The sequence below is a fragment of the Schistocerca gregaria genome, unplaced genomic scaffold, assembly GCF_023897955.1.
Source record: "Schistocerca gregaria isolate iqSchGreg1 unplaced genomic scaffold, iqSchGreg1.2 ptg000875l, whole genome shotgun sequence".
Classification (NCBI taxonomy): Eukaryota; Metazoa; Arthropoda; class Insecta; order Orthoptera; family Acrididae; genus Schistocerca; species Schistocerca gregaria.
The window spans coordinates 3,766-25,557 of record NW_026062236.1 but is presented as its reverse complement, the minus strand read 5'-3'; the positions used below and the strand labels follow the sequence as shown (position 1 = coordinate 25,557).

Here is a 21,792-nt window from a genome sequence, read left to right as displayed (position 1 = left end):
AAGTGATATGCCAAAATGTAACTATCATCCTTGTTTACGATCAATATTCAAGAACTTTTATAATTATTGTAAGCGGCTGACTTTGCTTGAGATGTGCTACCATATCCCAGCTTCCAGAAGAAAACTGAATACTAGCGTGCATTCAATAGGATTACACGGTTGAAAATACATTTTTTGGAAACAGGCATAATAAATTCTTTCGCTTCGTACAAGGCTATATTAGGATGTTCTGATCAATTTTTCTCTACACTATATATAAATAATGTCAAAAAGAATTCACGATACACCTCAGTTTAAACAACAGGCAGTGTAGTCGGTCAACAGAAGGTGGGCTCGTAAGAGGTGATCCCTAATGTCAAGAATGTCAAAATTTATCATATTCAACAACGACCATTTCGTTCCTTATCTAGTCTGTATTTCGTGAATATTTGTCTAAAATTCCCAAAAATCTGTTGGTCCTAAAGTACTATAGCGGCAAATAAGTTATCGAGAAGAAGTACACATGACATTGCTCGAATTTCTCAAACAACTCAATTTTATATCAATAAAACTTTCTATATAAAACTCGTCGTATGCCCTATTAGGCAGTTCATATTTCTATTGCCTAATCATCTAGCTCGACAATAAGAGTGTAAAATCGTAGTTAAACAGCTTCACAGATTGAATAGCTCAGATTGGTTAGCTAAAATGAGTGGTTTAAGTCTAAAAGAACGCCTGCACGACACGTTCATTAAAGCAAGCAACACCGTCTCTAAGACTTCGAATACGTCTACCTTTTTGACGACTGGGAAATTAACACCTGAAGAGGTAAACCCTTGTGCAGAACACAATACGCAAGCAAAATACTCTCTACACACTTAACATCTGTTTTGCCAGCGAAGAAATAAAATGAATGCTCACCAAATCCTAGTTCGTAACAGCAGGTGACCTGTTGGTTCATAAGTGTGGTAGTTGGAGTTGGTACGTGTATACGACGCACACCCTATCACACAAATTTGCGGTTTGCATTATGTGTAAGGATAACTACGAATTCATTTTCTTACAATATTGGAAACGATAAAATTAGGTCTGGATGTGACCCTAATAGGGCAGTTAAGTATTTACCTCCCGACAAGCAGTTTTTATTAACATCAAATGGTATGTCTATTCACAGTACGCAATATATGTATGCGCGGTGTTCTTATGGCCTGAAATCGAACACATCGCGCTTTCTCCTTTTAATCAGTAAACTTATCTCTGCTGTTCAAATTCGAAACTCGCGGCTTCTTCTCCCTTACTTTCGGAAAATATGCAGTAACGTGCAATCCAACTTCGAAGTCTAAGCATAATCCTGTTGTTGTTGAAGACAACTGGACCGTACTTATCCCTGATGAACCTTTAGAAGAAGAGATTGAAGTACCTGCTGAAAGCTTGTACAATGAAGGAAATGACACAGGTGAAGATGACGAAGTCCTGGATGCCGAAACATTCAGTGGTGAAAACAATCTATTTGATGACGTGGACCTGGTTGTTCCTATTGAAGAATCACAAAAAACCAGAAGCTACACCGTTACTATTTGCTATAATCAATATTATCAAGTACCTCATGTCTGGCTTTTTGGCTACGATGAGAATGGGCAGCCTTTGGCGCCAAAGCAGATTTATGAGGACATTTCTGAAGATTATCGAGGACAGACTGTCACAATCAAACCACATCCACATTTGGGCCTGCCCTATGCCTCTATTCATCCATGTAAGCACGCTAGCCTTATGAAGAAGATTATCGAGGCCATGAAACATATGGGGAAAGAACCCAAAATTGACCTTTACTTGTTTATCTTTCTCAAATTTTTGTCTGCTGTCACTCCCAACATCGAATACGATAACACGTTTGATACCAATATTGCGTTGTATCCTGAAATACTAGAGTAATCAAAAAATGCTGTCTATTACGTTCAGCTCAGCTCCCCCTAAATCGGCAGCTATCACTCTAGACTCCGGGGCCATGTATACACGACCGATGAAGTGACTTAAATCTGTCTGGTTCAGAGTAAGATGTACGATATACTAGAGTAGGTCATGTGGTTGGCATGTTTACATTATTGGCGTATGCTGAATATGCGTTGACTCAATGTTGTTGGAATCAGATGCTTCACAATATAAAGCTGCCATCAATTACGTAACAAAAGACTAAGGCCGTCAGATTTTGGTACGCCTTATATTTTGTAAAAGCCCGTAAACATTTAGGTGTTTTTCAGAACGTCTCATATATTGATGTTTTTACGAAAATTAATGCGACTATTAGACTCAAGTTTTTGCCATATTATTTTACAATATCGAAAAAATTTTTTGGCTGGTCGTTTAGTTCGCATCTCCTTTGCTTATTCAAAGAATAAAATGCAGTTTTATAAAACACAGGTTTGGACGTGTGGATGGCATTTCTCAATTTGCACGGTCTGTCTTTTCAGTACGTTTTAAGTAGATTAGCGGTTTACATTCCTTGGTCTATGAATATTAATTGGACCACTGTAATGGCACGGATCATTTTGCAAAAATTCAGATTGACCTGAGCAATGGGTTTCATATATAAAGGTGCTACTTTATTATTCGCATGTATGCCGACTTGAATTTGGAAAAAGGTGTACGCCTTGCAGGGTTATATAATTCAGTCCCCCGAGTTCTAACGACATGAAGGGAAATGTACGTATCTGCCTTATCTGGCTTTGAGAAGCATGGGAGAGGAGCAGACGATAAAGGTAATTGCGTATTTAAGGAACACTTGATTCTAATAGAAATCTGTTACGTCTGGAACCAGCACATTCAAAAAAATAATGCATAACTAGAGTAGGAGAAAAGACCTGAAAGATACAAAACGATGTTTCCCTTGATGATTTGAATTTTTAGCTGGAGTATTTCAAACCATTTCTTGATTGCGAATCTAAAAGTTGAAGGGTCTAAAAAATTTATGTTTGATGACATTCAAAAATAAGTCTGAGATTTAGGCTTGCAATGCTGATGATTTTGAATTGTGTTTGACGTACACTCTGCTTGGATCCCATTTAAGGCATGTCGTACGGTGTCCGCAAATTTTACCGATATAGGAATACCCAGATCGAAGGCAATTGACCTGACTAAGTTTGATGCTTTGAATGCATACAAAAGTTCCCTAGGGATGGATTCAAGAAGTTGGTTAGTAGATTTAAATCCTTGGTCGAAGGAATTACCGAACACATTCCGTAATTTTTCGAGATCTTTCTGGCTAAACTTCGTTCCGTTGAGTCTTATGTCAGACCTAAAGATATTAATTTCGTTAATAAGGCAGCTTTTTTAAATGAAAAACATAACAAAGGTGGCTTACTTAATTCTTAAAAGCATCATAACTGCTAATAGTTCATGCAAATCTCCAGCTCCCAGCTGACGAGAGTAATATTGCGTGGCGGACTTGTCCTTTTTCAAAAGTGACTGGAGTAGATGGCAGTAGTTTAACCGAACATCTCGCGGGATTTCTTTATATAATCCGTGGTCTAGAACGATCAATTTCAATTTATCGTTTTCTTTGCATACCATCAAATTTCCAGGGTGAGGGTCCGCGTGTACGAATCCGTGTTGAAAGATCTGGATATTAACACACTCATTTATCAACGACACAATTTCAAACTTATTGTAATGGTTTTGATTTAGAGCCTCTATATCGTTAACTTTAATTCCATCCATGTATTCCATGACCAATATCTTTTTAGTTGAATACTCATCAAATACCTTAGGGATGTATATGTTGTTGTAATTTTTAAAATTGGCTTTAGCTCTTTTAGAATTGCTGGCTTCCCTGTAAAAGTCTAGAAGAATTATGAGAAAGATAATTCATTGAAAAACAACCTCGAACTTTAGCATTTTCGTACCGATTTCTTCGTAAACGTAATTCAGTTGCGGAAGTATCCAAGTAAGTGAGAAATTTGGAAATACCGCAGCCATTAGGTGAACCAGGATACTGATCGTAAACAGGTCACCTCCAATCATATACTCAATGTAGGGATATTGGACTTTTACAGCGCACTTTGTTCCATTAAGAAGGACTGACTTATGCACTTGAGCTATAGAGGCCGATGCGACTGGTTCCTTTTCGAAGTACTGAAATCTAATTGAGTCCAGGTTAAATGAGTCAAAAGACACAGACTTTTAAAAAGATCATAAAAAGCTGACCACGATTCGTTCATTTTACACATTTTGTAGTGAAGCGAAAAAACGTACATTTGTCCTGGATTTTTTCGCAGTTCTTGTTGAAAGATGAATGCGATATCTTTGTACGGTCTGGGTTCTACTTTGTCCTGAAGCACTGAAAGTGCAGTTGTAATCTCTCGCGGTAATATTTGGTTCAAAGATGCAATGTGCTGTCCGACTTTGATGAAAGTAGCCTGATTTTTTTGGCAAAGCTGCAACAGGCGCTGACCCGTCTTTAAATTGACGAATGTACGCATTGTTTCATATTCATTAGTTCCCCGCTCCAAATATCTAAAGTGCCATTTGTAATCAAATGCGATCATCGCGACCTTGAGAATTTTTTTAGGTTAAAATGAGAAGGACAAAAAACTGCAAAATAGTCAAAAAGTAAGGCCACGTACGCAATAAGCAGCTCTCGCAAAGCGAACACAGTGCATGAGCAAAATTTCAGGCGGATATTCGGTATAGCTCGATACCGCTGGTTGCAAAATAATATTTATGAGTTATGTGTACAATTGCTGCGACTGTAAAAATGCAGAGGTTTAGACAGTACCGCCTAGCGAAACTGCACAAATTCCAGATAAAATGCTAGTATTCCTTCCCCATCTAAAAGTTCAAGGTCGGATTTGCGTGGTCAGTATGAAATTTTTTCTTTGATACGTTGAGACTGTATAAGCTTTCGATACCTGACCAACAGCTTCGTGTATTTGGCGATCTGCTTACTACAAACGCCATGCGCAAGCAACCTGGGCATTGCCGGTACACCTACTATCCAGGCGCTTCAATTTTATATATCAGTGGTCTAAATGCACAATCTCATAAAAACGTTATTGACTGCACAAAAAAAAGCGTACGCGGAATTAGCTTTATATAAAGCTAAACAAATTGAATTGTTGATTTTTCAACGAATTTTATCTCTAAAATTATTGGTTGAACGAAATTCGAGAATAGAGCCTACTTAAATTTTGTTAACGGAAAGCCAATTAAAAATCTAGTTTTCTCACAAAAGTTATGTGAAATTTATATAAGTAATCAGATCCTCCTGGCACTAAATTTTTTAATACAGCGGGTTCAGACGTTGTTTGATGTGTAATTTTTTTTGACTATTCCGTTATAGCTTTGAATACAGATTTGCATAGTATGTGAGACTTTCCTATAGGCATCCTAAATATATACATATTATTTTGATAATGAAATTCAAGACCACGGAGAGTATTTCACTTGTAAAGAACACTTGCAATATTTATGATTTTCTACTGATGATTTATACAAGGCGAACAATCTATTATCATTACCCTCCAGCTCCAGAAATAATAGATAATGTGACCAGAAATATCTGCTCAACTCGAGGTTGCCACGCTTGTTGTTCATCTAGTTCCATGCACACTGTGCTAGCATCGTTTTGGCCACGTCCTTTTTTCTAATACTATTATTGTCTTCTTTTTTAAATTACTACAGAAGCAGAAAATATTTTGAGAACAGTAAGATTGGCGCCGAGATTTCTTAGGTGCAGTGCCCACATTTTTGTTTAGAATAACAACGAACTATTCCAGATTCGACTTTTCTCCTTTTCGTGTTACCTCCTCTCTTAGCTTGAGCACTCTTGCTAGCCAATCTTTGAAAATTTCATTATGTAGCTTACTTTTCGCAGACGCGAAAAAATCGTCTAGGTTGGCACTTTGGTCTCGTTCATAGACATAGGCCTGCAACGCCATTTCTAATTTGTCCACTTGTTTTACCAGTCTGGCCTCGACGGTTGAATCTTCCTCGTATTCTTGCCAGAGTTCTAGGAATTCCTTGGCAGCATGGCTCTGTTCTCCAAGAAAATGACTGAGACAAAAAGTCTGCATGGCCTCTAGCTCTAGCTCACGCTTTTCTTGCTCGCAGATATCGTCGTCAGGGGTAATGTCTCCAACGATAGCTTCTGCCATATCGTGGACAAGGGCCATTTTGATGCACTTTTCTTTATTTACGTGAGAAAACTCTGGCGAGTCGGAAATGACCACCCATAGTATGATAGACATCAAGTACATGTGATCACTTATGCTTTCTGGATCTGTAACCTGTCTTCTTACCCACCCCGTACGCTTGGTTTTCTATACGCGAAAGTAGAGAAAGTAAGAGTTATGCCGTCTGTGTGGGCGGCTTATGCACCTGTATGCATCTATATGTGTGGTACATATACAAGCAAGCGTATGCATGTGTGTGTATAACTAACAAAAACTGGAAGAGAGAATTGGCCTGCCCTGGATGAGCTTCAGCGGTTGTAAATAGAATCGGTAAATTACCTTTAATTGATAGCATAGAAGAAAAAAGTTAATGATCCCTTCTGAAGGCTGTGCCTGATCTCTATTGCCAAGGGGTATCGGTAGATATGTAGGATACATTTTCTGAGAGAAGAACTGAAGGAAAGTTAACAACAAAGCATATAAACACAACAAAAAAAATATTTCAAGAATCTATTGAATGAACAATTTTTTACATTGAAGCATAGGTGAGGAAGACATTCACTGAAGCTATGACGCGCCTTTCAAGGGAATCGAACGAAATTAATATTGAACTAGAATGTATTTCAACGGTTTTGCAATCTCTTCGCTAGAAGATGAGAAAATATTGACGAGCGTGCTTTCATGTTTTGCCAAGATATGTCGAACAGGTACGAAAGAGACGAGCTTTTGAAGGATCGAGACGGCTTTGAAGGCCATCGAATATCTCCGATAAGTGGTAGCAGCATAGTCCGGACTATCTGGTGATGGAGCTGGTGACCAATGCTGAGCATTACACAACGGAATGAGATATTCAATAATGTCTTTCTTGCATAGTGCTTGGGCCATGGGTAAGTTTACGCCATTCAGAGATATATAATAAGCTGCAAAAATAGCCCATTCCGAGAGTTGGTCATCTTTTAGAGCGTATTGGACCAATTTTAATACTAAATTGACGACTTTTTCACATCCAGCAGAGAGCCACAGAGATCTTGAGTTGGAATTAAGTGCAAGTTTTGCAAGAATCTCGACGATCAAGAAGACGGTCTGCGCATTTTCGGTTGGTGAGAGGACAAGATCGATCAAATGAGGTAGGCATCCCGCAACATGTTTACCAAATTTAGACAGTTTGTTCATAATCGACGAGTTAGAATCACCAATGAGAATCGCACCACTGGTGTCTGTCGTGTCCGTTCCAGAGCCCAACATCAGCGTATGAGCAATGAGAGAAAGAACTTCTAGAAGACTGAATCTAATTTCTCGTAGCCTGTGCTTTAGATACTCCACACGATAAAGATTAGCTATTTCTGCCATTGTAAAATGACGGCCGTTATTCAACAATTTTTCATTATTCTCTGTACATTCTTGTTGGCTGGAACCATCCGCAGGCTCACTTACATATTCTCCGAAATCCAAAGTATACTCCAGGCTTATCATTTCGCAGATAACCGAAATAATACCAGGATGAGTGGACAGAATATTTTGGTTGTAGACAGCATGTGATAAATTTCTAAATATGGCGGCAATCCTGGTAAGATAAGATAGGTCATTGTCTTCGTCATCTTTCCCATCGTTGAACAGCGGGATACTGTCACTGCAATTTCTAGAATCCTGCAAGTTAAGATGCTCCTTGATGTGTGTGTAACAGTTTAACAGCCCTTCCATGACTGGTGGATACAAGGTGATATTGAATGTTGGATCCCAGGTTTTGATGGTCAGGATTTTCAACGCGGTATTGTATTCCGGCCCATATGGAGAGCGCATTATACGTTCAATACGGCGCATTAATAGACCTTCACATTGTCTGGCCATAAGACGCCTAGATACCCTTGGAATAGGGGTTTTTGTATAATCTTGTATTGCAAATTTTTGTTCAGGTGGCTCGAGTTCGTAACGCCAAGTCATAGGTTGTCCTCGGCTAGGACGCGCAGTACAGGTTTCCATTAATTTTCTAGGACTTTTTGGTGCGTAGCAATATTGATTAGAATGTGAGTCTCGGCTGGTATCACCGTCGCTGTCCGATGACGTTTTGTGGATACTGTCCATGCTGTTAGTTCGGTCTGTTTTATCTACTCCTGTATTTTCGTTACAAAAAACCTCGTCACCTGCTTTTTTCAACCATCCAACTTCATCCATCTCTGGTCCCTGAGGAAAATACCAAAATCGTACCAGGCATATAAAGTTTGTATGACCAAATTTTATTTTTAGTCCGCTCATGCGGATACTCGCTTCATCTGTCCCAGCAACACATAATTGGAAGTCACATCGAGTGAATCGTATATGACTGAGAATCCTATTGTGTTTCTATTTGACGCGGGTTATTCCCGCTATCACCTCTCTTTTTTTAGACAGGCTTTTCTAGCGCCTTCTGCATCACGGTGTACATAATATTCGATTAGGGAGCATTTGGAACCCATTCGGAAAGCACCTGTTTGATCTGTATTTGACGCTGAAGCGATCTGCAGGGCGCTTTATAAAAAGTGTCTCATTAAAACTGGGGACAAACCCTGAGCCGTTTACGAGTCATGTGTGTGTGTTCAGCATGTGGATTCTGGTGCTTGCTGCAATACGCTCTCTATGAGTATTGCAATATACCTAGAATTTAGGGTGAAAACGGCGAATTTACAATGCATCGCGGCTTCTCTGCACAACACTGTGGATGGTAGCGTCGATTTCGGATTTTTGTTACAGTAGTTGTCAGATCTAATGGTTAAACTCCCTATCTTTCAAGAGGCAAAAATGTCCAAATTATGAGGCTGTTGGACGTTCCCCTATCGCTGCCCCCTTTAAATAGCCCAGGAAAATTGCGTGTCATAAGACAGATAACTAACTGAAGAGGGAGAAACCATTGCTGAAATCGCCTTGGACATGTGGACATCACCAGAATGTCGAGAATCTGAAGCAGACGTATTCAACGTTGTTACGAGTGCCAAAAGGATTCTAGACGACTCACAGACCCCGGATTTCCAGAATACCACAGGACAACAAGACTGAGTGAAGGGCGCATATGTGAGAGCTATTTCTTACGCGCTTTCTAAAACGAAGGCACCTCTTAGAGGATCTCAGATGACATATTGATTAGCTGTGATGTGAGATTCTGGAGAAGACCAACACGGTTGGAGGGTAATCTTGTGGTGTTTGCAAAAAAGAGGGTAGGTTACAACTTCATTGACTTTCTTTTTTGCACATAAGATGAGGATTACTTTGAAGAAACTCGATCAATTCGAGTACAAAAAACCTTCCAAAAAGTGATGGTCGAGAAAGTGTAGAAATTTAGTTGTTTTTTAATCGAGGATCTGATATGCAACGAACGGAGGGCCATATGACAAAGACAGTATTATTGTCATATTGAATCAAAGATTCTGATATTTTTTTCAAAAAAAAAAAAAAGCGATTTAAGGTTTATTCAAAATCTCTCACTTCACTAGTGATTGAGTACGTATTTACTACCTTATTGATATGTGAGCCCCCGAGTGTGTTTTTTTTAGTAGTACAACCAAAATTCCTTTGTCAAGTATTCTGCTCGTTCAGCATTGAACCTCACCTCTCGTCTATATATCCGATAATGTTCTCTTAGTCGGATCTGTTTCATCTACTCATTGGCTACATTTTTTGCATCGCCGATACCACGCTTCCCCCTTCTCTATTGGTCTTTGTTCAGACGAGCCTTTGCATGGTCACTGATCTTGATTTTTTTTTTGCGACTAACATTTTATAATACACATTTTTTACGATCTAGTTAGTCAACGGTACCATGTCCTCCAAGTACGTTCTATATGTCCGAAGTGGATATATCTCCATTTCGTGCTTAAGAGGGTTTACTTACAGTCACTTCATTTACGCATGAATAGCGCAGTAACCATAGATGTGGATCCCTTGGTTAAGTATGTTGTCTTCTGAAAGGTTCTTGCAAAAAAAAAAACTATTGGCATGTCTGCTAATTTCCGCGACTCTTTTTACCTTCATGTAGGCCAGTACCTGAGACTTTGAAGAAAAAACTTATTTACCAGCGCCGTGCTAGCTATCAAAAGCCACTCTCCAAAACCGTAGGTATACTATCCTAGCTTTTGCGCCGTCTTTCTAGTGATTGCTGACAATTGTGTGTTTTCGGCTTATAGAACGATAAGGAAAAGCAAAAATTCATTTTCAAACGAGCTGAAGCATATGTAAAAGAGTACAGGAGGAGAAGACAAGAACTTAGCTATGCTCGTAAAAATGCCCTAAAAAAGGGCGAATTTTTCATTGAACCAGAAGCTAAGGTCGCCTTTGTTATACGTATCCGTGGTATTCTAAATGTACCACCGAAACCTCGTAAGGCACTACAACTTCTTCGCCTGCGCCGAATTAATAGCGGCGTGTTTGTTCGTCTGAACAAAGCAACTCTCCGAATGCTCCAGATCGTTGAGCCGTATATTACTTGGGGATATCCGAGCCTTAAATGCATCCGTGAGCTGGTCTATAAGCGTGGACATGCCTCGATCAATCACCAGCGTATCCCTATCACGAACAACGAGATGATAGAGCAACATTTGGGACAGCACGACATCATCTGTATTGAGGATCTAGTCTATCAACTCTATACATGTGGACCTCATTTCCGCGAAGTCACCCGCTTCCTCTGGCCCTTCAGTCTTCGCCCACCACGTGGCGGGTTCCTCCGTAAACTGAGACACTACACGGATGGTGGTGACTCTGGTAATCGCGAGGGTGCAATCAATCGCCTCGTTCGTGCCATGGTCTAGTCTGCCGTTTGTGTGTATGAACCGTCTATCTCAAGATTTAGAAAATAAAACGTACGCGCAAAGAAATACAAAATCGAAAGAATAAGCTCTTCGGGTTCCTTCACTTCTGAGAAGTAAAGAAGAGCGAGTTAACCCTATATCTCTCTTCTGAAGTTCGAATTCAAAAAAATTTTATGTTTGATTTTCTATTGTTTAAACACTAAACAAAAAGTCGCTCTTTCTAACTGGAAGTATCGGCAAATTCCGAAAGCCGGCCTCAATTGACCGTGCCACCGAGTGTTCTGTCTTATCACTGATAATTTTTCGCTTTACAATTACCGGCTGGTTATCACTATTAACCTGGTACCATTATCGGATTTCACACGCTGTAATAAATTTAAATGGTTCATATATTATTTACCAGAACGCGTGTTCTAGCCCTTATTTTAATATGTCACAAGCACGTTCATTTGCCTTGCATATACAATGTAGACACACTACTTTAGGAATATGCATTACGAAGCTAACTAATGTATAGTTCCTAGGAAGTGCATGTATCCCTCTATATCTCTATATACCTTCTATACAAAGAGTAAAGTATTTGTAATTTTTATTCTACTCTTCTACATTATTTTGTAAGTTTAACTTCTTCATTATTGGCAGTCGGCAATTGATTCATTGAATCCTACTGGCGCTTGCCTCATACATTATATTGCAAATGGAGCGCCCTACTACAGGCTCTGTTTGTAGTGCCGAGATTGACAGCTGCCAGGATTCCGTATCTTTACCTAACACTACAGCATGCAGTAAGAAAAAGCTGTGTACAAAGCATTTTTCAGATCAGGAATTCGCTTTACGCTTCAGGATTGATGACAAGATTGGGAGCGGTGGCTTTGGTTGTATCTACAAGGGTACGTTTTTTTAACAGTAAAGGGAAGAGCGTGGCGCGCACGTCGCCATTTTTTGTTCACATATTCGCTTTTTGGAAGTGTGTCATTAAACCGATTATTACGATCGGGAAAGAATATGGCCCTGTTTACTCACCCTACACCTTCGTTAAGCCTATGACTTTCAGGAGCGTAGAGATGTTGCCATAAAGATTGTACGTATACCTCAGATTCGAAGAAATCTGCTATATACACTACGAATGGCATTTTTAATCTGGGTCTACGTTGCGTCATCGACATTGAGTTAGGTTTCGGTCTGACAAGATAAGCAAACATGCATTCTTATTTTATATTGGCGGGATAGTGAATATTTGTTGATTTTTTTATATGTGTCGTTGATTTGTGTAAAATGTTATAAGGACAATGACTGTTTGCGTTGTTTCGTCCAGCGCGACTCTTTTTGTTGAGCGAGCATGTATTTACTTTTGAAATGGTTCTAGGAAAACCGGAATGGTAAGAGTTATCTGGACAGGGAAGTGGGATTTTATCGTGCCATACAGGATTACAATCGTACGTTTTGATATACGACATCGTTATGTCCGATTTTTGGATAGAGGCGTGTATATCTGACTTCATTGTTTGAACGTACTCATTGGAAGGCGGAATTTTGAAAACCAGTCCCAGATGTTACTTGTTTAGTACAAAAGGAGGTTCAAATTTTGCCGTTTTTGATTTAATGGGCCCATCTTTGGCCGACTTATTCCATACTTGTCGGCGGAAATTTTCTCTGAAGTGTGTGCTTATGCTCGCTGAGCAGCTTTTGACGATTTTGGAGAACATTCACAAGCTTGGATTTGTGCATGGAGACGTCAAGCCCGGAAATTTTGTAATGGGAACTGGTACTAATACGAACAGCGTATACGTGATTGATTTTGGTCTTTCTAATTTTTGGCGCAACAAGCGAGGTGAGCATATTCCTCTCAACTTTGGTAGGAATTTCAGAGGCACTTATCGGTATGCGTCTACGAATTCCCATCTCAACATCGAAACTTCGCGTCGTGACGATTTAGAAGCGTTGGCATATGTGCTTATCTACTTTTTGAAAGGTTCCTTGCCTTGGCAGAACTTAAAACTGAGTACCGACAAACGCAGAATTCTAATTGGCACCTTTAAGTCTAAAATAAGCATCGAGAAACTTACGAGTGGCATTCCAAGTGAATTCAGCTTTTTTTTGTCTTATGTCAAGAAACTGGGATTCTCGGAAGAACCGGACTATATCTATTGTCGCAATCTATTTCGAAGATGTTTGGAAAGACATGCATTCACATTTGACTATACTTACGACTGGCTCAGCTTGAAAGATATTCATACCTACAACCGACGTCGAAAGCGTTCGGAAGTGGCTGACCAGAATTTGAAAGTTAGTAAAACCTCGGCTTCTGCCTCGATCCAGCAGCAAAACAAAGTCAACGATCAGGTAGTCAATCGTCTCTGTCAGAGTGGCACTAATAGGAATTCACCGAGTCAACAGAACACATCTCCCTCCTTAATATCATCTGTTTTTCATAGTTTAAAGATTCACCGATGCAGTCAACCATCTAACGTTGCACCAACTCATGATAAGCAACTTCTCTGCAATAATGAAAGCGGTCCTATCATCTGTCCTAAAAAGGTCGACAATTCTAATCCCTCACCACCCACCTTTCACGTAGCCGAAAAGGTTGCCGACTGTTCCCAGGAAAAAGAACGAGCTGATGCTCTCATCGCCTTCTCTCTACCTTCTGTTTATCCATATCTAGTCCCTTCCGCTGTCCAAATTAATGGTAATAGCAATTTGTCACCAGTGTCACGACGGCACCTCTCGACATCAAGCCACATGCCCCCTCCACAGTTCCTATACCATGTCGTCGAACCATCGCCTTCTCGGCTCAGTATGCAAAACCTATCTATCCCCTCAGCGATGGGCTGTAACCTTCCGTCGGCCATTGTTAATTTAAACGAGGAGAACCGACCTTCACCAAATTCGTCCATTTCGTTCTATCCATTCTTCATCCACCCTACCCTACCAGTAGCCTTCGACACAAAAGCAGGCATCGGAACCTCCTTAATTACCTTCGCCAATAATACTAACGATCAAATGAACTGCAACTTTTATCATCTCTCTCCAACTATCCTCCCCACTTATGTAGATGAACCTCTGGAACACGGAATTGAAAGACAACAGCCTTTGATATCTAAACCTTGCAAACACCATCAGCTGATCGAGATCCACGATCCAAATCTACAAACATGAAATCCATAGCCCTTCATCGATAAGAATGGCAGTCAAGTGAAGAGAAAAATCAAGCACTCGACGAAAGAAAACAAGAAGTCATAAGGTTCTGCCGCACTGCAACGTGATCGTATTTTATTGTCTTCCTTTCTAATTAAAATTACGTGGAATAATGTGTATATAATTATAGATTGGCATTCTGGTTATGTATGCACGCTACCTTAAGCAACCTGCCCATCTTCTCCATCAATTCTTCTCTGTCAATAGGTCATACGTCGTATCGCGGCCTTTCATTCTCCCGCGAGCTGGCCAACCGCTGGAAACAAAAGGACCAGCAGAATATGTCTATCTAATATATATGTGTATATATAATATATATACATGCATTCCTTTTGTTTTCGTGTATTTGCTTAATTGGCCTCACGATTTTAAACCCGCCGAGCCTGTGCAGAGTTCACTTTGACACCCTCATTCTCTCTTCCTATCAGTCTTCATTTTAGCTGAGATTCGCCTATTTGTGCACCTCCATTCCGAGCTAGACTCTCATATCCCAAGGTGTCCAAAAGAGAAGGATGGATATAGTGCCACGGTGTTCCACATTTTTGAAAATCATCAAGCATAAATTAGCACTAATTTTGTAAATGTATGCTCACATGCATGTGTACACAATGCACACTTGTAATTTGAAGATATTCTCTGGCTCAAGGTAGAAAGTTAGTAATTTACAAGTGAGGTAATAGTTTCTTCAAGAGGAAATGTGAAAATCATGCCCTGTGAGACTTTGGGTGTGCACGAATGTCTCTGGACTACGGCTGATACAGTGAAGGGAGAACTTGGTCAACTGACATTTTCCGTTCATAACCTCAGCAAAAATGCCGACACCTTTTTCTATTTTGCACGTGCCGTTGCGTCGTACTAGGAAGCTTTCAGCATCTAGGTCGCTTACAATAATATCTATTTACGACACACGTTTCAAAAAAAACACCAGCGTAAGTAAGTAAAAATTGTGTTTTTGCGAAAAGACGCAAAATCAGCTATCGAACTGTATGATGCCATATGGTTAGAGATTATTGGATTTCATCTATTTGACTTGTTTAACTTTAGTTATTTCGAAACAAGTAAAATTCTGTTTTGAAGGTTTTTTTTCTTCGATCGAACTCAGCCAATATCCATACCTAAATCCAATTATTATTAGACGTGAACGGGAAACCCCGAATCCAATACGTCTTTAGGAAAGCAAGGTAGAATAAATCGTGTTCCAAAGAAAATTGTAATGTGCTCTCTATTCAAAGCATTTATCTCATGAATTAAATCAGAATTTGTATTTTATGATTCGACAGTAAAAACATTGAAAAAATAGGCCAGTATAGCAGTATAGAAGCAAAAATTCAAACATGATTTTTAAAATTTACACAGGGTCGTAAATGCACTGAATCCGCTAATTTTGCAAGTCCAAATAATTTTTCAAATTTACAATGTACTGTGGCTAGAACCTAAGTCACTTTGCTTATAACGAGTTAGCTTACTCTCCCAAAACTTCTTAATTTAGCTACAGCGCGCCAAGATATGTTAAAGGGAATCAGCAATATTAAACTCGTGGTAATCGGTGATGGAGCAGTCGGCAAAACTTGCCTGCTTATATCTTATGCCAACAATCGTTTTCCAGAAGACTACGTGCCTACAGTCTTGTACTGTTACTTTCTGGTTATCTATCCTTAAAATCATATGTTTCTCTGACTATACTCACATTCTTGTTTATACAGCGACAACTACGTAGTAAATCTATCTGCAGGAGAAAGTACCATAGAGCTTGGCCTTTGGGATACAGCAGGTACACAGATATCGTCCATTCTCAAACCACATTACCGCAGAAGAACAGAGGCATCTATATTTTGTCTTATTCTCAAGCTCTATTCTAACTTTTCTATGTGTTAATCTCTCGACGCGTTCAACAGGTCAAGAGGAATATGATCGTTTAAGACCTCTCAGTTATACGAACGCGGCTATATTTTTGATATGCTTTTCGGTTGTCAACGTTGTGTCTTACGAAAATGTCTTAGCCAAAGTACGTGGGTTTTTAGAAAAATAGTTAGATATCTAACAAAGAAAAAGAGCAGTTCCAGAGGCGTTAAATTTGACTAACACATTACATGTCTATGCGGCTCTTGTGTACTGACTTTTTTTTTTGCGGACAGTGGTATCCTGAGTACGTTTTATCCCAATTTCCTGATTTTTACATTATATTAACGACTTTTTTTGTGTACATGGTACTTTTTACATTATTTATATTAACGACTTTTTTTATGTGTACATGGTAGGCTGATCCATTTTTGTCCCAAGGTTCCCTATATTTTGCTTGGCACGAAAATCGACCTACGCCCCGGCAAGCCAGAAGACCAAGTTATATCTACCCAAAAGGTATGACCTCGGTCAGCAAGTGTTACATTGGGAGCTAGGACTGCGATTTTGTGTACTCTCCTAACCTATGATGTTTTGCTGATTAATCCATTTTTTCATTTACGTGTTTGTTATATCTGATGTGTTACTCAAAGGGAGAGGAATTGTCCAAGAAGATTAAAGCCGTTAAGTACCTAGAATGCTCCGCGAAGACTGAAGAAAATTTAAAAATGGTGTTTGATGAGGCGGTCAAATCGGTCATCTTTGCGAAGAAGAAGAACAAGCGCACATGTACTTTGCTATAACCATGATGACTTAACTGATTTAATGGGCCGGGTTTTCTGCTCTTAGTAGCCCTATCAAGCGTTCGACTTTAAATTTATATAGATAGATATTGTCTACAGTTGCTCTAGTCACTCTATTTTGCTATGGTGACGATTGCCACGCGATTGTAGCAAATGCGCTCTACTCAGAACTGAGTCAGTACAGTTTTGATTAAAAAGGTTTGCCCTGCAGTAAATGGCATAACAGCACAACTAGGATCTACTCTATTTTAGATATTAGTAAACGGTGAGTGGGTTTTTCTATTGTATGTTCCAGTACACATTGACCTGTGTGCATACATAGCATTTGCGTGAAAAAGTACCCGGCAGAGTCCGTGTACCCTCGTTCTATGTACTTTTTCCTTGTGTCAGTCCTTGTTTACGACCTCATCCTTCTGTTGAATCGCGTACCATACTAGAGAATGTGGCAAGGCTCCTCTCTAGATCGGTTTTGGTACAAATTGCTCATTTCTTTCTCGCGGATAGGCTAAGCCGTTCTTACCCTGTTAAATTTAGGAACTGATGTTATTGCTTAGAGGAAGCGATTCTCCGGCAGATTTGGAGAGAGTGTTCATTTTGGATGCCGAATTTCTGCTGATCGGGTATTAAAAGGCTCAGTCGCCACTTACGCCAAAAGGACTTTCGCATCCTGAAAGGTTTGATCTAGTCATTAGTCTTTTAAATATTAGTTGATGTTTAAGTATCAATAGGGCCTCTATTTATTGTCTTTGAAAGTCTCTGCTACTCTCAGAAAAATGAACATGCCGTATAAATACTGTTTGATGCGACAGAAGTTTTAAATTCGATTTGCAGAATTAGACTTTCGGAAAAGTTCTTTCAAAGCCGCTCTATATCAAACGCAAAGCTTATCAATTCTCAACACTTTGATTCACTCTGTGCTCTGTCTTGCAGGTTAGCAAGGTGAGTGTAGAGAGAACTTTGAAGTGGGTCTCATGCCAAACATTGAAGATTACCATATTCGTCGCACGCGCTTTAATCTCTATCAAAAACTACCCATATACCTCTCACTTTATCATAACTATTCAAGGGCTTCAATCTCTATTATATCACCTTCACATATAGACTCTATCATACTACCCTTGGGGCAGCAGTATATCAATCACCTTGTATTTTGATACGGATGTTAGTGAAATCAGATTTACTAAATCTCAGATGAATGATCGAGCTATAGGCATTGCCTTTACCTTAGCGAATTTCCATTCGTCCCTCCTTTTATTATTCAAGACGAACGGTCTTTTATGTGTTATCAATTGCCAACTTGGAAACTGTCCTGTATCAGCTCTGCTAGCTACAACCTAGGCATGTCAACCCCTAATTCGTAATGAATCCGATAAGAAATCTGGAACCCAGGTGTTCATCGAGACACACTAGGAACGATGGGCACTCCGCATCAAGTTCTGAATTTTTAGCTAGATTCTATTTTTACTATCTATTTTTGTATTGCAAAAATAACTTCTGTGTGTTAAAGCCTGCATTTTCCAGCTTGATGTTCATGCACTCGTTGAGTGAAAAGGGTGTGTCGTTCTAAAGATACATGGTCATTCTGTTCTTCATTGCATTATTGTGGCGATTTTTAGTGTTTTTTTTCTCTCTGATTTCAAGCTAAATTCCCTCGCTTCTTTTCTGGTATACTATGTCAAGAATTACAATCAGAAATAATGAGGACAACCTTTTGATGCCTATGGTGTCACCTTCTATAAGAAAATCGACAGATGCCTGAAAAATGCTCGAAATAAATGGCATTAGTTTGTTGCGTTTTGGCTGATTTTTGCAATGTTTTGTCATCTTTATCCAACATTGCAATATTTCGATGTGCTCGTTTGGCTTTTTAAAGCACGTGTTCTCGCCAATCTAAAATCCTTTTCATCTGCCATAACTTTCTGGTTGATTTAAAACTTGGACACTTAAGTGTACCATTTTTTTTGCAAGCTAATTTCTACTATTTTCAACATTTCGGTACACATGTCGACTTCCTGCATATCATTCTTGCTGTGATGGCCTTTTCTCTGAAACTCGGAGTCTTTAAAGATTTGCTTTGCCGCGACGCCTGGACAAGGTCAAAATTTGGAAATCTAAATTCCTTTTACAAGATCTTATTTATCGACACTCCTGCAGTTTCTTCAGCAATTTTTATTTTTTGCCTCTGCAATTGTCATTTGTAGCATTTTTAGACTAAAAAACAGTGCAGCTATATGCTGAAGGAATATTAAAACAATTTTTACAAAGATTTGTATCATCGATCTGCCCCCATACACTCTCTTATAAGATACCTATGGAGGTCGGCAGGATCCGATAGGGTTTTTTTTGTCTAACCCCCTCTGATGTAGAATGTGTAAAAAAATGTGTTCTTTTAAAATGTGTAAAAAAATATCTGGTCTGTCAAAAATTTTAGCAATTTCGCCAAACAGATTATACTAGCACATTTGCTAAATAGCTTTAGTACACTGAACATAAGCGTTCATTGCATAGTTATAATCATTTTTCTAACTGATTACAATAAAAAATTTTGATATATAATTGCCTTTTTAGGAATTCGGCGCACTAACATATATGGTTATGTCAGTCTCTATTATTACAATTCGTCTGTCTTGTACGAATATGTTATAGAATGTTTGTATTCAGCGTGTAACAAGCAGGAGATCATTTTACAGTTCCAGGACACAACAATCAGTGAAGTGTGTTACAATTGAACTAAAATATTCTTCTTCGCAGTTATCACAGCGCTTGAATATGTATATCGTCCTTTAACATGCCACGAATACGTGCCTTATATTGCTTTTCATTATTTCAAAAATCTGGTTTTTATGTTCATCCCTACTTTATAATTTTTTTCATTTTTGATTGTTGTCAATGCTTACGGTTCTGCTAGTATACACACCGCTATATGAAGGTAATTTTGTTTCTGTGTCTTTTGGTTCTTTTGTTATCTCAACTGGTGATAGCACGTAATGTTCAGACGGGTTTTTTCGCTGAACTTGTTGAAAGGTTTCCAAGGCTTATGGAACTCCCCGAAGATCCATACTTTCCAGATAGATATTGTCTGGCTCATGGCGTTGGATGGTAGGTTAGTTAGCATTGAACGCATTTTTGCTGTTGAGCTGACTCTCCTTACTTTTTAATTGGCGACGCTTAGTAGCCCAAATGCCGAAGTAAGAAGCTTGTACGGCCTGTTCTCACATGATGCTACAGGTTCCGAGTGGTACTTATAGCTATTTTTTTGAGTGTCTCTCTTTGACTAAAACTCTATATAATGTTTGGCAATATCGTCAAAAAAACTTAAGCATCATCCACAATATTGATTTAGATGGAGAACTTCCGTATAGTATTAATAGATTGTACTTGGCTGAGAAAATGTAAAATTTAAGACCTTTATTCTGCTATTCTAAAGCATAAAATACTTACTAATGGCGATTATGCTTGATGAATTGTGCCAGAGTTATTAGCGGTTGTCTTATAAGCGCCGACTTAGAGGCATTTTCTTCTATGCGATCTCTGAAGTATTTGTATGAGTTATTTTGCATCTATGTTATTCAGGCTCGAACCTTGCGCTTTCAGATTGGAAGTAGCTTTTTTTTTATCTAATAAAAGGGGTCCAAAATCAGTGAACGATGAATGACATCAAATGTCGAATTTTATCTATTTTGCATACATCCTGACCCGCTGCTGCTTCCAATTTAGGAATCTTTCAAATAATAAGATAACTGGACAAATTCCAGTTTTCAATCAACAGCTGTTGGTATTGTATGCACCTAAACTGAGCAGCTGACTTTTTCATATCGGAAAACTGTATTAATACGTGCTTATTAAGAGACCTTTCTGGGAACAACCTCTCTACGCTCCCACCAGCTTTTCCATTTACGCTGACACAGTTGTACGTTTTTTTTTGCGTGCAAAGTCGCCCAATACAAGTAGTCTATTCACATTTGCTTTGTTTTATTCATTATTTAGGAAACTTCAGAATAACAGATTAGAGGGAACACTTAAGCGTTATGAAAAAGTTAACTTCTCGAATCTGACACATTTGTTCGTCCTCACCTCACAAATTTGTATCATCCAGCTTGGAACTCTATTGACGTAAAATCTTTTTGCATACGTGCTAGTATACTTTCGAACAATATGCTTACTGGAGAATTGCCCTCATGTTTCGGCTCATTTAAAAAACTACAAGTTTTGTACTGAATGAGTGACTTTTTTTTGTTTCAACCCCAGTATCACATTAATACCAACATCTTTAAATTTTAGTGATGTACATAGAAACCATCTGTCTGGCAGCGTCGAAGACGTCAGCATGCTTTATGAACTACATATATTGTATGTGCGATAGGAATTTAGGGATTGGCTGGTGCTTGTAAAGTTCATTAATTTGAGTATCGCTAACTCTATACACACTATACAAAGTGATATTTCAAATAATAATTTTTCTGGAGAATTCCCAGGCACTGTTCTATGGCTTCCCGTTATTCGAATTATGTACGGTCTGTGATTTAGCGGGTGCAGCCATTTTTTCAGCTGTCAAAAATAATGTTTGCATTTGAAGAGATTATAAGCTTGGCCTCAAGACATGGATTTTTGAGAGCGAATTCACCTAATTCAGAGCTTTCAATGTAGAAGAGACCTTTTGATTTTAAATACTTCAGTTTTTAACACGTGTTATGATAGAAATTTAGAAGGCAACTCTTTTTTTGGAGAAATACCAAGATTCATCCGAAGTAGCGTTGAAAAGCTGTACGTTGAATATTTTTTTGCAATTTTGGGTCTAGGCTGAATTTTTGTTTTTCTGTTGAGGTTGTTGTCGATTGTTCTCTGCCCTTGTTTTTCCTCCTTACTGATATCTAGTTAAATCAACAGAAATTTAGCTAAAAACAACTTTACTGGGCCAGCGCCTTATTTCATTTCATGCAGGAATTTGAGAGAACTGTGCGTACAACACAACCTACATCATAGTCCTAGCGCATACACAGGGTCGCTCAAATTGGAACAATGGTTGTT

General features: G+C 38.9%; 5 protein-coding genes and 1 long non-coding RNA gene across 10 annotated transcripts; 4 read left to right on the top strand and 2 right to left on the bottom strand.

Moving 5' to 3' along the window:
- Positions 1 to 588: 588 nt before the first annotated feature.
- Positions 589 to 3,512, top strand: LOC126323930 (uncharacterized). Of its 2 annotated transcripts, XR_007559756.1 has the most exons (7): positions 589 to 807; positions 911 to 960; positions 1,067 to 1,137; positions 1,295 to 2,036; positions 2,127 to 2,188; positions 2,285 to 2,446; positions 2,572 to 3,512. It is a non-coding gene; the product is annotated as an uncharacterized LOC126323930 (long non-coding RNA). The 2 variants fall into 2 exon arrangements; XR_007559755.1 differs by having other exon boundaries at positions 619 to 807; positions 2,127 to 2,446; positions 2,572 to 2,808.
- LOC126323928 (aarF domain-containing protein kinase 1-like) lies at positions 2,558 to 5,157 on the bottom strand. 4 transcript variants are annotated; one of them, XR_007559754.1, is made up of 9 exons: positions 5,052 to 5,137; positions 4,884 to 4,976; positions 4,751 to 4,803; positions 4,599 to 4,675; positions 4,228 to 4,526; positions 3,879 to 4,114; positions 3,544 to 3,815; positions 3,021 to 3,271; positions 2,558 to 2,933 (listed from the first exon to the last, which is right to left on the bottom strand). XR_007559754.1 is itself a non-coding variant. In XM_049994846.1 (9 exons), exons 2-9 carry the CDS (start codon positions 4,949 to 4,951, stop codon positions 2,800 to 2,802), a joined length of 1,596 nt encoding a protein of 531 aa, XP_049850803.1. In that variant the 5' UTR covers positions 4,952 to 4,976; positions 5,052 to 5,155; the 3' UTR covers positions 2,558 to 2,799. The 4 variants fall into 4 exon arrangements, 3 of the variants coding, with proteins under 3 accessions (XP_049850803.1, XP_049850805.1, XP_049850802.1); XM_049994846.1 differs by having other exon boundaries at positions 3,338 to 3,815; positions 5,052 to 5,155; XM_049994848.1 differs by having other exon boundaries at positions 2,731 to 2,933; positions 3,338 to 3,815; positions 4,884 to 4,965; positions 5,052 to 5,157.
- A 584-nt stretch (positions 5,158 to 5,741) lies between these two features.
- On the bottom strand, positions 5,742 to 6,146 carry LOC126323885 (5'-deoxynucleotidase HDDC2-like). The gene has a single exon (XM_049994800.1). It carries the CDS (start codon positions 6,144 to 6,146, stop codon positions 5,742 to 5,744), a length of 405 nt encoding a protein of 134 aa, XP_049850757.1.
- A 3,554-nt stretch (positions 6,147 to 9,700) lies between these two features.
- On the top strand, positions 9,701 to 11,003 carry LOC126323929 (uncharacterized). The gene is made up of 4 exons (XM_049994849.1): positions 9,701 to 9,947; positions 10,034 to 10,066; positions 10,153 to 10,228; positions 10,301 to 11,003. The coding sequence occupies exons 1-4, from the start codon at positions 9,937 to 9,939 to the stop codon at positions 10,922 to 10,924; spliced, it is 744 nt and encodes a 247-aa protein (XP_049850806.1). The 5' UTR covers positions 9,701 to 9,936; the 3' UTR covers positions 10,925 to 11,003.
- Positions 11,004 to 11,548: 545 nt separating this feature from the next.
- Positions 11,549 to 14,782, top strand: LOC126323905 (uncharacterized). The gene is made up of 4 exons (XM_049994821.1): positions 11,549 to 11,814; positions 11,965 to 12,005; positions 12,291 to 12,360; positions 12,450 to 14,782. The coding sequence occupies exons 1-4, from the start codon at positions 11,622 to 11,624 to the stop codon at positions 14,081 to 14,083; spliced, it is 1,938 nt and encodes a 645-aa protein (XP_049850778.1). The 5' UTR covers positions 11,549 to 11,621; the 3' UTR covers positions 14,084 to 14,782.
- Positions 14,783 to 19,661: 4,879 nt separating this feature from the next.
- On the top strand, positions 19,662 to 21,411 carry LOC126323935 (uncharacterized). The gene is made up of 10 exons (XM_049994860.1): positions 19,662 to 19,863; positions 19,937 to 19,963; positions 20,085 to 20,156; positions 20,238 to 20,306; positions 20,482 to 20,544; positions 20,612 to 20,674; positions 20,752 to 20,826; positions 20,904 to 20,970; positions 21,128 to 21,278; positions 21,341 to 21,411. Exons 1-10 carry the CDS (start codon positions 19,688 to 19,690, stop codon positions 21,409 to 21,411), a joined length of 834 nt encoding a protein of 277 aa, XP_049850817.1. The 5' UTR covers positions 19,662 to 19,687.
- The last annotated feature ends 381 nt before the right edge of the window (positions 21,412 to 21,792 follow it).

Coding starts and splice junctions, on each gene's coding strand:
- LOC126323928 (XM_049994848.1), bottom strand. CDS start 4,951: ATGCCCAGGTTGCTTGCGCATGGCGTTTGTAGTAAGCAGATCGCCAAA. Junction 4,804..4,883: donor TACACGAAGCTGTTGGTCAG/GTATCGAAAGCT, acceptor TTGAACTTTTAG/ATGGGGAAGGAATACTAGCA. Junction 4,115..4,227: donor CGAAAAAATCCAGGACAAAT/GTACGTTTTTTC, acceptor GGACTCAATTAG/ATTTCAGTACTTCGAAAAGG.
- LOC126323905 (XM_049994821.1), top strand. CDS start 11,622: ATGGAGCGCCCTACTACAGGCTCTGTTTGTAGTGCCGAGATTGACAGC. Junction 11,815..11,964: donor CTTTGGTTGTATCTACAAGG/GTACGTTTTTTT, acceptor ACCTTCGTTAAG/CCTATGACTTTCAGGAGCGT. Junction 12,361..12,449: donor TGCCATACAGGATTACAATC/GTACGTTTTGAT, acceptor ACTCATTGGAAG/GCGGAATTTTGAAAACCAGT.
- LOC126323885 (XM_049994800.1), bottom strand. CDS start 6,146: ATGGCCCTTGTCCACGATATGGCAGAAGCTATCGTTGGAGACATTACC.
- LOC126323935 (XM_049994860.1), top strand. CDS start 19,688: ATGAAGGTAATTTTGTTTCTGTGTCTTTTGGTTCTTTTGTTATCTCAA. Junction 20,971..21,127: donor GCTCATTTAAAAAACTACAA/GTTTTGTACTGA, acceptor TATGTGCGATAG/GAATTTAGGGATTGGCTGGT. Junction 21,279..21,340: donor CGTTATTCGAATTATGTACG/GTCTGTGATTTA, acceptor TTGCATTTGAAG/AGATTATAAGCTTGGCCTCA.
- LOC126323929 (XM_049994849.1), top strand. Junction 10,067..10,152: donor GATGTGGATCCCTTGGTTAA/GTATGTTGTCTT, acceptor ACCTTCATGTAG/GCCAGTACCTGAGACTTTGA. Junction 10,229..10,300: donor AAAAGCCACTCTCCAAAACC/GTAGGTATACTA, acceptor TTCGGCTTATAG/AACGATAAGGAAAAGCAAAA.